This window comes from Rhinatrema bivittatum, chromosome 6, assembly GCF_901001135.1.
Source record: "Rhinatrema bivittatum chromosome 6, aRhiBiv1.1, whole genome shotgun sequence".
In the NCBI taxonomy this organism is placed as follows: domain Eukaryota; kingdom Metazoa; phylum Chordata; class Amphibia; order Gymnophiona; family Rhinatrematidae; genus Rhinatrema; species Rhinatrema bivittatum.
In genome coordinates this window covers 20,352,348-20,369,524 of record NC_042620.1, presented here as the reverse complement: position 1 = coordinate 20,369,524, position 17,177 = coordinate 20,352,348, and the positions used below count along the sequence as shown (strand labels likewise).

General features: G+C 44.0%; 1 protein-coding gene across 8 annotated transcripts in view; it reads right to left on the bottom strand.

Annotated features, from left to right (window-relative positions):
• Window positions 1–17,177, bottom strand: part of BIN1 (bridging integrator 1) — a 288,905-nt gene that overhangs the window by 95,174 nt on the left and 176,554 nt on the right. For all 8 annotated transcript variants that reach the window (XM_029605136.1, XM_029605137.1, XM_029605139.1 and 5 more), the window contains exons 3-4: window positions 15,883–15,937; window positions 1,426–1,520 (exon numbers count right to left, since the gene is read on the bottom strand). In XM_029605136.1, coding sequence (XP_029460996.1) covers window positions 1,426–1,520; window positions 15,883–15,937 — 150 coding nt within the window. The remainder of the gene's footprint in view (window positions 1–1,425; window positions 1,521–15,882; window positions 15,938–17,177) is intronic.

The window sequence follows — 17,177 nt, the reverse complement described above, 5'->3', positions numbered from 1 at the left end:
ACACGGCCTCTCAGGGATAAAGGCAAGACCCTCCATTTGTTTCGGGTGAATATTTAGGTGATAAATGAAATCTAATTTATTGGGTATGGTAATCCCCAAGTACTTGAGAGCGTCAGGTGCCCATTTTAATGGGAACGTTCCCTTCCAACCCGATTGTAAGTTCAGCCCTACATCCATAGCTTCCGATTTGTCTCTGTTGATTTTAAGACACGCGCATATACCGAATCTCTCTTGCACTTGTAACAGATGCCTTAAGGAAATTTGTGGGCGGGTCAGAAACATCAAAACGTCGTCAGCAAACTCGCTACTTTAAAGACCTGGCCTTGCTTATCAAACCCATGAATATCGGGGTGAGACATAATTTTGCGAATCAGGGGGTCAATGGTAAGGGATTAGTTTTAAATGTGCTACTTTCTAACTTCATGGAATGCTCCCTAGTCCTATTATTCAAAAGAGTAAATAACCGATTCACATTTACCCATTCTAGACCTCTCATGATCTTAAAGACCTCTATCATATCCCCCCTCAGCCGTCTCTTCTCCAAGCTGAAAAGTCCTAACCTCTTTAGTCTTTCCTCATAGGAGAGCAGTTCCATCCCCTTTATCATTTTGGTCACCCTTTTCTGTGCCTTCATCACAACTATATCTTTCTTGAGATGTGGCGACCAGAATTGTACACAGTACTCAAGGTGCAGTCTCACCATGGAGCGATTCAGAGGCATTATGACAAAAAATGGATCTACTTTTAGGATCTGCTGGGTACTTGTGACCCAGACTGGCTAACGTCTGAGCCAAATTGCTGGGTGACAGACCTTTGGTCTGACTCGGCACTGCACTTTTGTTCCCTCTGAACCAGCTGGGAGACAATGCCTTTCAATGCAATCTGCGGCATTGTGCAAGTGGGGAATTAAACAGAGACCTACACTATTAACATTAAAGACCACAAAAAGACATTTAATTCCTTGCATGGCTAAATTCCAACATGAGAGTCACAATCCATAACTTGCCTAGATTCCTCCTCCTAGGCACAGAACAAACTCTGCCCTCTTTCAGTTCTATAACACGAAACATCATATAGCATCTTGGGGAAAACCCGATTTAGATACACTAGTTAGCATATGGCACATTTACAACTAATCGGAGAAAGTTCTTTTTCACTCAACGCACAATTAAACTCTGGAATTTGTTGCCAGAAGATGTGGTTAGTGCAGTTAGTATAGCTGTGTTTAAAAAAGGATTGGATAAGTTCTTGGAGGAGAAGTCCATTACCTGCTATTAAGTTGACTTAGATAATAACCACCGCTATTACTAGCAACGGTAACATGGAATAGACTTAGTTTTTGGGTACTTGCCAGGTTCTTATGGCCTGGATTGATTGGTCTGATCCAGTATGGCATGTTCTTATGTTGTAATAATGATATCTCACCTCAACTATTTTGTTAGCGTCTTCTCTCCCAGGCCAGTCTGGCTCGTAAATTTCCTGCAAGCACTCAGTCAGCTTCTTGGATGCTTCCTGCATAGCTAAAGTGTCAGAAGAAGGCAGAAAAAAACCCAAAAACAGCAGATTAGGTTTACAAGTCCAGAATGTGAGAAAACAGCTTCCTGAAGGAGGATCCAGAAGCAGCAGCCCAAAGCTCTATTGGCATTCCTTCACTCTTGTATATTTGAAGAATTGCCTTTTTATAATATAATCAATGTGATGTATGGTAAAATGAATCATTGTACATTAAAATAGTTGATCAAAACAAAACAGCGATCATATCCTATAATAATTACTCTAAACACCCAAAGACATACATCAAAAAATAATTACTAAGACAAGACAATCTTGTACATTACAGAGATAAAACTGTAAAATAAATTATGGAAAAACAGTGTGAACGACAAATACAAAAAGAATCAAAATAGAAATAAATACTTAAAAAATAAGAACTAAGAAACAGTAAAACAAAGTAAAATGTATAAAAATTAAATAAAGCTACAACAAACCAAAATCAAGGTATGGTATACAAAAACATTCATAAAAAAATAAAAAAGCTAAGAGTCCACTGTAATATGTTTATGTACATCAGAAAACAAAGAACGTTTCAGTTGCATCACCCTTGTAGTGGGAACAGATATCAACAATATGAAACCAATATTAAGGTCTCAACATCTTTTATAAAGCGCCAGATTTTAATGCCTTTTAAAAATTTGCAGAATATCCTCGGGGGGGGGGGGGGAAGGGCGGGCTACCTGGCCAGTGCTTTTCAGTCTTGGTTCACTCACTACATGTCCCCTTTACTTGTACCTACTGGTCACAAGGAGGTCTATATTCAAAAGCTACATTTAGCCCAATTAAGAAGGGGACGTTCCGTGAGCGGGCAAGATGTGTCCTGAGGAGGAGCAGAGTTAGCTGCATAAGTTAAGCAGATATTTGGAGTTAGCCGCTTAACTTATGCGACTAACTCTGGTCAGGCAATAGGTCTGTCGTAAAGTTTTCCGGTTAGACATAACCCGTTAACTTTAAGATAGCTGGGTATGTTTATCCTGCTCATTAGCCGAGCTGCACAGAGGCTGAAAATGGACCCCAGGGTTTGGAAGGAGTTTAAAATCACAGGGGAATACTGTTCAATCTAGAGGGAATGAGTTGGCTTCTTACTTTGTAAAGTGACCTGCAAAAGAAATTCCCTAAAATCAAAGCTTCCAGCAACACAGGGAAAGGATAACAGTGAAGGTAGAAAGTGTGAAGTGCAGTTAGAATACTGCTATATCTACTCTGATTCTATAGAGCTCTCCAGGGCTCGAAATTGTGTTCACTCAACCGTCTGTAAGACTTGTACTGAAGAATCCCTGCCTGGGGTTCTGTGATCTCCTGCTTTAATTCTGGAAGACAAGAAGCATCTTGAGGACCTGAAGACTCTGTGCTGTGATTTTTACAGAGAGGAGTGAAATCAGTGTCTATCCAATAGGGCCCCAGAATATACGTCTCCCACCCCTTCCCTAATGCAAGAGAATCACCAAGCCTGTCTAATCCGAGAGCTACTGGGCTTTAGAAGGGAAGAAATCAGCTTCAGTATGAGGAGGGAGAGCCTCTTCCTTCCTTCCCTCTACGGCTAGTCCCATTCAAACCACCGTCAATCTCCCTAACCTCTATGGCTTGGTCAGCCAAGAGACGAGAACAGTATGAAAAACCCAAGCCACAAGAATGAGATACAGTCCTCCCACGGCATCTCTCCATCTCCTAAACTGATGTAAGCATTTTCCCCATCACAGCTGAATACTGCAGCTTATCGAGAAGGATTCTCTGATGCAGACATCTGTTTAAATGAAGCCCATTCTATTCCCCTCCCCCGGGTTTTTAGCAAGGCCACGAAAGTATTTCAAACCATTTGATCTTCAGGTCTGCTTTGCAAATAATTTTGTTTTTAAATTTTGCAGTGGTTTCAAACTTTGCACTTTGACAATAAAAAAAAAATTTCCAAAAAAAAGTGCTAATTTCTAGGAGGTCCATGTTCAAAGATGGCTGGCTAGATAACTTAGCTGGATAATATATCTGATAATTTAGCCAGCAATTACTCTGATAACTTTAAGTTGGCTGGCTAAGTGTAGCCAGAGCTAAGGTTAGACCTGCTCATTAGAAGGTCCAATTTATGCAGCTAACGTACAGGATCATTCATTAAAACGCGATGGGTCGTTATCGCATGCATTAGAATTTTATCGTGAAAACTACCGCATAGTGATGTTAAGATATAAATGAGAGAAAGGGGAGGGGTTAGGACGGGGTTAATAACATTTTGATGCCATTACTGCTGTAGGTGATAATATTTTACACATTATCATTGGCAGTAGTGCCGGAAACACCACCTTTTTCTGCGGTGTTATGGGTGTAAGTGTGGGCAGCGCGGCTGCAACTGCAGCGAGCAAAAACGCACCGATGCAATGCAACCACTGGCTCAGTATCGCCCCCGCCCGTGTTTTTCTGCAACTCACCATTCTGCTATAATTATAATTATAGCGGAATGGTGAATCTGGGGTTAGTCGGAGAATTCTAAATATCATTAATTATCCAAATAAGATAGCCTGATAAGTTGCTCCTCCTCATTACACTGCTTTCCTGTCCACTACTTAGTCAGATAACTAGGTAGCCAGGTAAGTGGCGGTCGCTGAACGCAGTCAGGTATTCAGACACCGCCACTTAGCCAGATGTTGGAACTTATTCAGCTAAATGGCTCTGAATAATCAGGCTCTAGGCATTGTTTCAATCCTTACCCCCAGGAATGCCTCCCCCAATCAGTTAAAGGGTAAGCCCTTTTCAGAGACCTGTTTTACCCACATGAATCGCTCTATCAGCAGTGCTTCTCTCACTTCTGGTAAGGATGTTACATTTACAGTAGTTTTCAAGGGCTGACCTCTGCACACATTTCCTCAGACATGTCCTTCTCTGCATAGTACTCTCTGAAAGAGGAGCATTCTCCTGCCACTTAGGCAGCATCACACCCCGACCAGCCAATAACTGCTTCAGAATCAGAACTGGCGAGGATCGCCCTCTAGGCTCACATAGTCTGGGATCTTCACATCCAATATTTCCTTAATTATTTCATTTGTCACCATCCAAAAGCCCATAACAGGGCAAAAGTAAAGAAGGCAGGCTACAAGTGCCACTTCTTTCATATTCTCTAACACAAGAGTTATAAGCTGCTTTGAAATCTAAACTGTATACATAATTTTATATTTCCAGTCACACGCACTCACTGATATTGAACAGTACCTATTCAATTTTAAAATCTAAACCCACGCTTTATTGGATAAACTACATTCCAATTTCTGGGCCCAAGTCTCCATGCTGGCAAGAAAGCACTTCTCTCATCCCACCCCAGCTCGATAAACTATCTGGATCCTTTCCCAAGATTGCACACCATTAAAACACTGCCACCTCTTGCTCAGCTGGCAGCCAGGATATTAAAGGTTACAACCTGAAGAAAGAGTGGAATCTCAACTAAAATAGACAGAGTTAGATTCTGTAACCTAATTTTTCATATTGTACACACCCCCACATATATACATAACACTTTTGAAAGCATGTATTTAAAGCAGGTAACTGGGGAGCACCTGCCAGTCTCAAAATAACATTCTCTAAAGTGCCATTGGACATCAATTGATTTTACAATTTGAATAGCTGACATTTCTGAACATTGCGTACCAGCTGGCAGGACTGGATAGGAGACACTTTTATAAATAATACATTTTATATTTCTTTTTTGGAAGTGAAAGAGAAGTACTTTTTTGAAAATGATCCTTGAGGTTCATGGAGGGTACTGTCTTTCGGAAAGTTATCAATATTGTTTCTTTTCTATATTTCTTAAAAAATTCTTCTAAATTACTTCATTGTGTTCCCAGCATTTGTGCATATTGGAGGAGAATTTTAAAACCCGCACGTATGCCGGCTCACCACATGGATGGGACGATTTTATAACATACACGCACATATATGTGTATTTTATAAAAATCAGCTGTGCACACGTGTACATGTGCACTCAATTTTACATGGATGTGCGCGCAAATGCTGCATAAGTGGGGGGAATATTATAAAGGGTGCACATCGAGGTTACTTACCCAGTGTAGGGATAGGACTTCCTAACTTTCCCCCCTAATTTTAAAGGCTCCCTTCTCCCCTATTAGGCCCACCCCTCAAAACCTCACGGACGAGTCCTAATTTTTTTTTGGTTTTTTGACTTACATGCCAGCAGTAGCAGAAGTAAAGTTATGCGGTGAAGACTTCTGGCGCACTTGTGCGTGCAGGTATTTACCAGCATATCTCTTGGTCTTCCACCATCATGACCACACACCACCCCTTTTTTGAACATTTTAATTTGTGCGTTAACAGAGAGATACTTGTGTACAGGGGTGCTTAAGAATCCACACAGTGCGCGCCAGCCAAAGACATGTGTATCTCCTGGATTTGGCATGTGTAGGGCTTTTAAAATCCACCAGATAGCTTCTATACTCGAAAACTTGAATTAGTGATTTATACCACCTATTTTTTTATGACTATATATATATATATATATATATATATATATATATATATATATATATATATATATTTTGAGAGAGAAAGTGAGAGAAAATAAAAAATAGGCAGCATATGCATAGATGTATAGCAAATGTTGCTTACCTGTAACAGGTGTTCTCACAGGACAGCAGGATGTTAGTCCTCACATATGGGTGACATTATCAGGATGGAGCCCAATCACGGAAAACTTCTGTCAAAGTTTCCAGAACTTTCACCGGCCCCTACTGGGCATGCCCAATATGGCACTAACCCTGCAGCCAGCAGGGTCCCCCCTTCAGTCTTATTTGAAAGCTACAGGCAGTGCCGAAAAATAAAACAAAACGTTACGAACCCAACACCGCGGGGCGGTGGGCGGGTTTCGTGAGGACTAACATCCTGCTGTCCTGTGAGAACACCTGTTCCAGGTAAGCAACATTTGCTTTCTCACAGGACAAGCAGGATGGTTGTCCTCACATATGGGTGAGTACCGAGCTGAGGATGTCCGAACATGCACCAAATGTACCCAACAGCATGCAACAGGCACAACAACTGGGGTGGAATTTGTGAGAGGGCATCCTGAACCCCACCGGGCAGGCGGAAGGGTGTTGGTATGTCACGTTGGAAAAAGGTTACGGAGGACAGATTGGCCAAAGATGGAATCCTGTCTTCCGGCTTTGTCCAAGCAATAGTGGGCTGCAAAGGTGTGGAGAGAACTCCAGGTGGCAGCCCTGCAAATGTCAGGAAGCGGCACCAATCGTAGGTGTGCTACTGAAGTCGCCATGGCCCTCACAGAGTGTGCTTTTAACATGGTCTTGAAAAGGAATGCCTGCTTGCTGATAGCAAAAGGATATGCAGTCCGCCAACCAGGAGGAGAGAGTCTGCTTACCCGCAGGCTTCCCTAACTTGTTAGGGTGGAAAGAGACGAATAATTGAGTGCTTTCCCTGTGGGCAGCTGTACGGTCTAGATAAAACGCTAGAGCCTGTTTACAGTCAAGGGTATGCAGAGCCTGTTCTCCTAGTTTGGCATGGGGCCTGGGAAAAAAGGCAGGTAGTATGATGGATTGATTAAGATGAAACTCCGAAACTAACTTAGGCAAAAATTTAGGGTGAGTGCGGAGTACCGCTCGGTCCTGCAGAAGTTTAGTGTAAGGTGGATAGGTAACTAGAGCCTGCGAGCTGAAGTGAGAGCCAAAAGGAAATCATTTTCCATGTGAGATATCGAAGGTCACAGGAGTGAAGAGGCTCGAATGGTGGTCTCATGAGCTGACCCAAAACCAGATTAAGGTCCCAAGAAGGGGCCGGAGGACGTAGTGGAGGCTTGATATGGAGCAAGCCCTTCAAAAAGCGTGTTACAAGGGGTTGTACTGATATAGGTACATCCCGACACCTTTATGGAAGGCGGCACCGTACTGCCATGCATTCTGATGGAAGAGGTCTTAGACCTGACTGACAGATGCCAGAGATAATCCAGAAAGTTCGGGACTGGACAGGAAAAGGGGTCAAGGGACTGAGAAGAGCACCATGATATGAACCTTTTCCATTTGTAAGAGTAAGCTTTTCTTGTGGAAGGCTTCCGTGAAGCAATCAAGACACTGGAAACTGGTTCAGAAAGGTTAAGTGGTTGAAGGATTAACCTTTCAACATCCATGCCGTCAGGGACACGGCATGAAGACTGGGATGGCGAAGGCACCCATCGTTTTGAGTGATCAGAAGCGGGTCCTTTCCCAAGAGAATGTGCCTGTAGATGGAGAGATCCTGAAGAATTGGAAACCACACTTGGCATGGCCAGTAAGGTGCTATCAGGATCATAGTTACCTTGTCCTGACGTAACTTCACGAAAGTCTTCGAGAGAAGAGGAAGTGGAGGGAATGCATAGAGCAGACCGGTTTGCCCATGAGAGGGAGAATGCGTCTCTGGGTTGAGAGTGTTTGCTGCGAATGAGAGAGCAGTAGTTTTCTACTTTGTGGTTTTGAGGAGACGCAAAGAGGTCTATCCGAGGATATCCCCATTGTCGGAAGATGGAGTTCGCTACCAAGGGGTTGAGAGACCACTCGTGCGGTGAAAGACGCAACTCAGCTCGTCTGCCAGCAACATTGTCCACTCCCAGTAAGTAGGTGGCCTTGAGGTACATCGAATGGGGAGAGCGCTTTCGCCCATATCTGTGCAGTTTCCTGACACAGAAGAAGGAGCCTGTACCTCCCTGTTTGTTGATGTACCACATGGCCACCTGTTTGTCAGTCTGAATCAGGTTGACCTGATTTGAGAGGCGATCCTGAAAAGCCCTGAGAGCATATCTTATTGCTCGAAGCTCCAGGAAATTTATTTGGTGTTTGGCTTCCTCTGGAGACCAAGAGCCTTGTGTCTGCAGATTGGCTACGTGGGCTCCCCACCAGAGGTTGGAAGCATCGGTGGTGAGAATGATTTGAGGATTTGGAACCTGGAAGGGCAATCCCTGGAGGAGATTGGTCTGATTTTTCCACCAGGCGCGAGACAGACGGAGTGAGTCGGTGACGTGGACAATGGCAGACAAAGGCTGAATAGTTTGAGTCCATTGAGACCTCAGAATCCAGTGCATAAGTCTCATGGCCAAGCGGGCCATTGGTGTGACATGGACTGAGTACACCATGTGTCCCAGGAGGATGAGAAATTGGCATGCAGTCGCAGAGTGCTGAGACTGCAGCTGGTGAGCAAGAGATACAAGAGTCAGTGCTCGTTGTCGAGGCAGGAAAGCCTTTGCCTGTAAGTTGTCCAAGTCTGCCCCAATGAACGACAAGGTTTGAGATGGGACTAAGTAGGATTTGTCGTAATTGACGAGAAAACCTAACAAAATTAGAGTGTGTAAGGTTAGATTGCGGGACGACAGTGCAGCTTGCTGAGTGGGAGCCCTGATTAACCAATCGTCCAGATAGGGGTAGACGTGAACACCTTATGTCCTGAGGAAGGCTGCGACGACTACGAGGCATTTTGTAAAGACTTGAGGTGCAGACGCTAGGCCAAATGGAAGCACTCGGTATTGATAGTGCTTGGGGCCTACTAGGAACCTCAGGTACTTGCGATGAGATGGCATTATCACAATATGGGTGTATGCGTCCTGGAGGTCCAGAGAGCAGAGCCAGTCTCCTCTTTGTAGAAGAGGTAGAAGCGATCCCAAGGTGACCATCTTAAACTTTTCTCACTGGAGGTACTTGTTGAGGGCCCGGAGGTCCAGAATAGGACAGACGCCTCCCGATTTTTTGGGGATTAGAAAGTACCGGGAATAGAACCCTAGGCGTTGCTGAGAGTATGGAACGGCTTCTATTGCTCTTGACTGGAGAAGGAGGGAAACCTCTTGCTCTAGAAGAATGGAGTGATCGGATATTCTCCACCTCAGTAGAGGTGGGGAGTCCAGAGGCAGGGAGAGAAAGTTCAGATGGTAACCCTGAGCAATGATTGCCAATACCCATTGGTTGGATGTGATTGAGTGCCACATGTTGAAGTGGCACAATCGACCTCCCACTGGTATGTGTGACAGAGGAATTTGGCTGCTGCTCTCCAAGTGGAAGTCAAAAACCTGAAGCAGGTCCTGGTTGAGGAGCTGCTTGTGGTTTTTGTTTACGGGCTTGATGAGACTGTGGTTTTTGAAAAGGTCTCATGGCACGGGATCTGGTTGGTGGCGGGTAAGACTTCTTCGGGAGGAAGAAAGACTTCTTAGAGTCCTTTCTGAAGGGCTGTTTTGAGGAGAAGTCAGAAGGCATCAAAGAGAGCTGTCTTAGGGTCTCATGATGGTCCTTTAATTCTGCCACCGTCCGTTGAATCTGTTCGCCAAACAGATTATCTCTGACACAAGGCAGGTCAGATAGCCGGTCTTGCACTTCTGGGCGAAGGTCAGAAGACTTGAGCCAGGCCCACAGTCTCGCCGAAATAGCAGCTGCAGACACTCTGGTAGAAGTGTCAAAAATGTCATAAGATGTTCTAATCTCATGTTTGCCTGCCTCAAAACCCTTGTTTACTAGGGTTTGCAATTGTTCTTGAAATTGCTGAGGCAGGGAGTCTGAGAAGTCCTGTATCTGCTTAAAAATGACCCTGTTATATTGGGTCAAATAAAGTTGATAGGCGGCAATTCGGGAGATGAGCATGGCCCCTTGGAATACTCTGCGACCAATGTCATCTAGGAACTTCTGTTCCTTTCCAGGAGGAACAGACAAGTGAGGCTTTGACCTCTTTGCCTTCTTTTGTGCAGACTACCACGACCAAGTGGTGATCAAGCTGTGATTTTTGAAAACCTGGGGCTGACTGCACCAGATAGGTAGTGTCAGCTTTCCTGTGCACTGGAGCAATTGATCCTGGATGTACCTGGATGTTCTTGAGGAGATCGAGAAGGACCTGATGGATGGGAATAGAGGTGATTACCTTAGGGGCATCCAGGAATTGAAGTAACTCCATCATCTGGTGCTCGTCATCCTGTTCAGTCTGTAATTGAAAGGAACCAATTCAGACATTTCCTTCACAAAGTTTATAAAGGAGAGGTCCTCTGGAGGAGAACGCTTCCTACTCTCAGTGGGTGAAGGTGGTGAAGGTAAATTATCGGTGTCTGTTGAGGTATCAACATTCCAGGTATCATAAGGATCAGCACCCGTGCCTCTAGGAACTAGAGGGGGACAGGGAGGTTGGATATCTGAAGGTCCCGGTCTAGGCTTCGAAGGAATAGGAGGAATTATGGGAGGCACCGATGATGGCATAGAGGGCATCGATGGACGACTCTGTGGCGCTGGACGTATTGGCACCGATGGATGGGTCAGTGGTGAGGGACTTAGCATCGATGGCTGAGGCAGAACTCTCGATGGAGGGATGCGGAACAGTGTTTCTCCTCCCGATGATGCTGTCAGAGGGGAGGGCATCAGAGCCATCGGAGACCCGGGATCCATCGGTGGAAAAGTGGCCATAAGCGCTTCCATCCTGGATAGCAGAGCAGAGCTTCATCCCGCTTCCACGTCTTCTCTTTGTCCACTCCTCCAGGTGTGCCACCATCATGGTCCACGACCAGCCCAAGGTTGTGTATGACGCTTCATGGCACAAAAGCCTGCCTTTAAATTTGCTGATCAAGTCTCTGGAAGGCCCTTGTTTTTAAATGTTGGGGTGCCATCCCTGGTTCTGAGTTCCTGAATCATATTCCTGGTCTTCGGAGTGTCTTGTTCCAGCATCCATCCATGTCCAAATGTCAAGTCCAGTGTCTGCTCCGTCTTTGCATGGTCCGCAACCAGCCTTTCGGTTGTGTAGGGCACGCAGCAGGACAGGATCTGCTGAGTCTTCATCATGTTCCAAGCCTGGAGTCTGCTTCACATTCAGCATGGTCCACGACTAGCCCAGGGCTGTGTAGGGTATACTGCGGAGCAGGGCTCTATCAGCACCTGAATCAGCATCTGAGATTTCGTCTAGTTCCTTGTCTCCAGTACATTTGTCTCGTCCTTGTTCCAGAGACATCTTCCTTCCTCAACCTCCGTCTGTCCTGATGCACTAGCCGTTCCCAAGTGGCAGGTCTGAAAGGGCTTTCAAGTGGCCAGGGGGTTACCCCAGAGACCAGCATTACGTTTTTGGGTCTCACTCTGTGTGTGCAGATTCAGCGGAGGCCTGAGACCTACGTTCCAAGTCCAGCCCATGCCTGGATATGCTTGCCTTCCATGGTACCTACCTTGGAGCCTCACCCCGAGATTGAGACCATGGTCCAAGGGTTCACTCTCTCTCAAGCAAGCGACTGCACCCCACACTTGCAACACACACACACACACAAGCTGGGCTTTTTCATTAGGCACAACCAAACTCCTACTTCAGCCACTGCAGGGATGGGATCCCATGACAGCCTTTTTCTGAGGCCCTCTTCCTCATCATTGCAGGGATGGGATCCCGCAATGGCATTACGCCAGTAAGTCTCTTCTGGTATCATACAGCCCTGGTTGGGTGGGCCTGAGCCCAAAGTGGGTGGGCCATGGCCCACCCAGGCCCACCCGTGGCTATGCCACTGCTACCCTGGTGCAGATTTTGGTATCATCAACAAAAAGGCAAACATTTACAGACAGTCCTTCAATGTCATTAATAAAAATGTTGAAAAGAACAAGTCCAAGGACTAATCCCTGTGGTACTCATAGTAAGGTCCTTCTCCTCAGAATGAACTTTATTACTACCCTTTATCAGCTCCCAGTCAACCAATTTCTAACCCAGTCACTTTAGGGTCCATACCAAGGGTACACAATTTATTTATAAGTTGCCTATGTGGAACTGTGTCAAAGGCCTTAATGAAACCAAGTACACCAAGTACTCCCCCAATCCAACTCTGGTCACCCAATCAAAGAAATTGATCAGGTTCGTCTGGCAAGATCTACCTTTGGTAAACCCATGCAACCTCAGATCTTCTAATTCACTGGATTCCAGAAACTGCACTATCCTCTGTCTTAGCAGCAATTCCATTAGTTTGCTCACCACAGAGGTCAGACTACCCGGCCTGTACTTCCCACCACTACTCTGCATCCACTTTTGTGAACAGGAACCACATCCAATCTTCTAGAATTATTCCTGACCCTAAAGGAGCATTAAAAGTGTCAGCCAGTGGGGCTGCCAAAACTTCTCTCCCTTAAATCCTTCAGATGTTTCCCATCTGGCCCCATTTCTCTATGTAGTTTAGCTAGCTCCTTACAAACACACTTTTCTGAAAATCAATTGAGATTTACTTCACTTCAGGGCTGGTGCTAGCATTTTTGCTGCCTGTGCAAAACAATTATTGTGCTGCCCCTTCCTCATTATGTTTTTTTTAACACTTAAATTTTATTGTTTTTTTCCATTAAGGCCTGTGCAAGAATATTTAAAATATTTTTTCCCTGCACCCTCCAAAATTCAGGGTGGGGAACAAAATAACATCCATCATAAAACACCACCTAATGCAAAATATACTTAAATATATATGTAATAACATCCAGAGTTAGACCTAGAAATCATTAGCAAATTCCCTAAGATTCCAAACTGCTTCAAAGCGAGGTTTGAGTGCCATCTTAAATGCCTTCACTTCCTTGTTAATACATTCTAAAGCATAAGGTCTCCAATTGAGAAGGCCCTCTCTCAAGTTCTGAACAAATTCTGACCGGAGGAACCAAGATCGTGCCGGAGTGTAAAATCTCAGAGTTGAATTGATCCATGGAGCCTTGATGTTCGTTAGTAGATTAAATATGATGACAGATGCTTTGTACTATATGCATTGATGCACAGAAAGCTAATGCAAACCTTATAGCAGGGGTGGGCAGTTCCGGTTCTCGAGGGCCACACACCAGTCTGGTTTTCAGGATATCCCTAATGCATATGCATGAGAGAGATTTGCATGCACTCTGCCTCAGTTGTATGCAAATATATGTCATGCATATTCATTAGGATATCCTAAAACCTTGACAGGTTTGTGGCCCTCGAGGACTGGAATTGCCCACCCCTGCCTTATAGCCTTGTGCCCCCTCCCCCAGCCCTCCCTATACAATTAAAAATGATGCACTTATAACAGATTCACCTGAAAAAGGACATTCAAAATCTTCTGAGGTAAAAATATCACAAACGTATTATATTTGCATGCATGGTGTCAACCAGAACATACTACAAAAACAACTCCTGGGACCCATATGGCATTAAGTCTATTGTAGCGCATGCTGGGTGGGGCTTGGCCTCTTCCCTTCATTCACTTTAACAAAAAGGTTAGCTGCCCTCGTATCTCCTTTTAGTTTTGCTCGCTGCTCTTCTGCGTCCTCTAGATTTTCCCATCCAGCTGACAGCTCCCCCATTTTAAAAATGTTAGTTTTCCTGACTTCTTAGACCCTTGCCTTGGAATGAACCTTCACTGCCTGTGCTCCAGCACTGAACCCACCATGCAGTGATCATCCACTACAACATCAGAAACCCTGTCCCCACTGGAAAGCATCAGGTCCAGTATTGCCCCCTCCTGTGTGGGTTCCATCACCAGTTCACAGAGCAGATCTCCCTGCTTCTTGAAGACAATGCAACTGGGATGTCCAAATCAACATCTGGCAAACTGAAATCCCCTTTCATAGGAATTCTGTGAATGTACTCCATTAAATCGCTATCCATTTTTTTTGTCTGCAATGGAGGTCAGTTTATTATACACCACTATAGCAGATGTTCCATTCCCTCTTTCCAGATTAACCCTCGTGAGCTTTAATATTTTAAATATAAAGTGCCACTCTTCCTCCCTTTCTTCCTACCTGGTCTTTCCTGAATAGATTGTAGCCCAGTATAACTATATCCCAGTCATGGTTTTCCATGTACCACCAGTAAACACTATTGTTACAACTCTGGGGCTAGTTCAAGCCTTGGACTGTCAACTTCCCCCTCCCCCAAAAAAATGGCCACAAGCCCCACTCCCTGTCCTCTAATGTTAATGCCCTACCTCCATCCCTCCTTTTCATTGCCCTATGGACCTTTCATTTTGAAAGCAAGGGCCGATCAGAGGATAAATCTGTTTGCGGCGGCGGCAGCAGCACTAGCTCGTCCTTAGGATGTGGGTGCCACAGACTGAGCCAGTGCATGCTCTTCCCCTTCCTGACTTCCATACAGGAGGCAGAACTTGAGAGCAGGGTGTACGCTGGCTCAAATCTCCATTCCCCATGCCCTAAGGGCAAGCTAAAGATGCTGCTGCCGCTGCCAGGCTAAGCCTCTGATTGGCCCCACTGTCAAACTGAAAGGTCTGTAGGGCATGAGAGAAGAACAGAAACGGCTTTACTGGCCCAGAAGCCAGTGATCAGCAGAAAAATTGGCATTTTATATTGGCTGATTTTCTGTTTCTGCTGGCCACCAACCTCCCTTGAGGAAAAGCAGTGAGGTTGGCCAAATACCAATCACTCAGCAACACTATTCAAGCCTAAATATTTCCCTGACCAGCCTGGTCCGTGTGAGGACAAAAACAAACAAGGGAATTTGTTCTTACCCATAAGTAGTAATCTGCAATTTTTAACCATTTGATCAATTAAAAAATTCAAATGGGAAATGGGGGAACTGACCCTTGGCCTCATTCTGGCTCAAATGTCCAGCAGGCCCAGATATTCCCTGTAGAAGATCAGGACTGCATATGACTCGTTGAGACCGGACTTGCTCCTATAATGGCCGACTAGGTGGTTTAATACATTAATAAACTCTTATCAGATTAATAAAGTGATTTAGTGTCACCCAAAATCACTGTCTAAGAAAACCCAAATCACTCTACTGTTATCCATCTTCATACACACAGACCCTTCTACTGCTGACTCAATTATTCCAGTATTAAGTTTTAGATTCGTTAATTTGGTTTTATTCTGATAGATTCACACTGAGGAGATTAAAAGTGGATTTGTTAGTTTGTGTTTAAACTTAATCCTGCAGTTCATCTATTTCTATAACTTTAATCCAGTATTAGTTAATCCTGAAATAATTAATCCAGGCGTAACACTCCCTCCCTCGGAGGCAGATTAAAGTGAAATTGCCACTCTGATCCCTTTCTAGTATAAAAACAAGTGAATGTGGAGTGAATACACATTCAGTACCAGATTAGACATATGTGCAAAAACAGTTCCATCATTTTATGAAGATGCAAGTTTTAGGTAAATAATTTCCTACCTTTGGGAGGCAAGGGTTTAAATAAAATGTTCAGACTAGGAACTGTGTTCCCAAATGAAACTAACTGGACAAAAGGTGGTGAAGGGAGTCACGCTACACAGTATATATGGATGGGGCTGGCTAACAAAACCCACAACTATGAGTAAGGTTCTATGTTTGAACTTCCACCTAAGGAGCCTCTAGTGGTAAACGCCGAACATTGAGATTAGTGGATGTCTGATGAATAGAACTCACTTTTTACAGAAGTCAAATAGGTTCTGAGATCTTTCTGAAGTTTGCTTCCTTCTGTCTGCAAAAAAAAACAAAAACACCAGTTAGTGAGTGCATAGTTACAGTGATGTCTCATTCACAGTGAACTTCAGTCTATCATGAGAACAAGGATTTAAATTCTAGAAGTTGGGTTTTTGGGGAATTTTTTGGAGCAGTATAGAGCAGAGCAGACTGAAGACATGGCAGATAAGGCTTTGGACAAAGGAGAATGAACATTCACACTGCAAAAAAATTAAAAATAAAAATGCAGTTGCTATGTTACATCTTTTTTCCAGGTATTGCCCTTTGATGTTTAAAGATGGAAAAGCTCGGTAAACTGATAAGAACCTGGATACATACATTATGGAACTCCATTCCCCCGGATCTTAGAATGGAACCCAACATCTCAACATTCAAGATAAGACTCAAAACGTGGCTGTTCACGCAGGCCTTTCCTAACTCCAACCCCATCTAATCTCCCTTCACACAACAAGCTCCGCTAGTATTAGCGTTAATAGCCACCTTTCAAAATGTTATTTATACTTATATTTTACTATCTAATCTTCATTTCCCTTCTCATTCCAAGTTATTGTTTTCCCTTGTTTTATGTAACTGCTTTTCTGCACTTTTGTTAAATGGTAAAGTTTCACCCCTGTTTCTTGTGAACCAGCATGATGGGACCACCGTCTTGAATGATGGTATATAAAAAACTTAAATAAATAAATAAATAAATACTGCTGCCAAGAATACCAGGTACTACCGCCCTATATCAAACCTACCTCTCATTGCCAAGATCATTGAAAAAGTTGTTCATACTCAACTCACTGACCATTTAGAAAAAAATGGTATCCTCTTTCCAACTCAATTCGGCTTCAGAAAAAACCTCAGTACCGAATCTTTACTACTTTCATTGAATGACACTATACTAAGAGGGTTTGACAATGGGCAAAAATACCTACTCAATGTTAGACCTATCTGCAGCTTTTCACACAGTGAACCATAACATACTCATTGACCATCTCTCCGAAACTGGATTATATAAGATAATCTTGCAATGGTTTTCTTCATACCTTTCTAATAGAAACTACCAAGTTTCAATCAATAACACCTTATCAAATAAAATTAACCTTCACACTGGAGGACCTCAAGGTTCTGCACATTCTGCAACACTCTTCAATATTTATCTTCTCCCAATTTGCCATCTCCTAAAAAATCTCAGCTTGACCCACTTCCTCTATGCCGATGACATACAAATTTTAATTCCAATTCAAAATTCACTG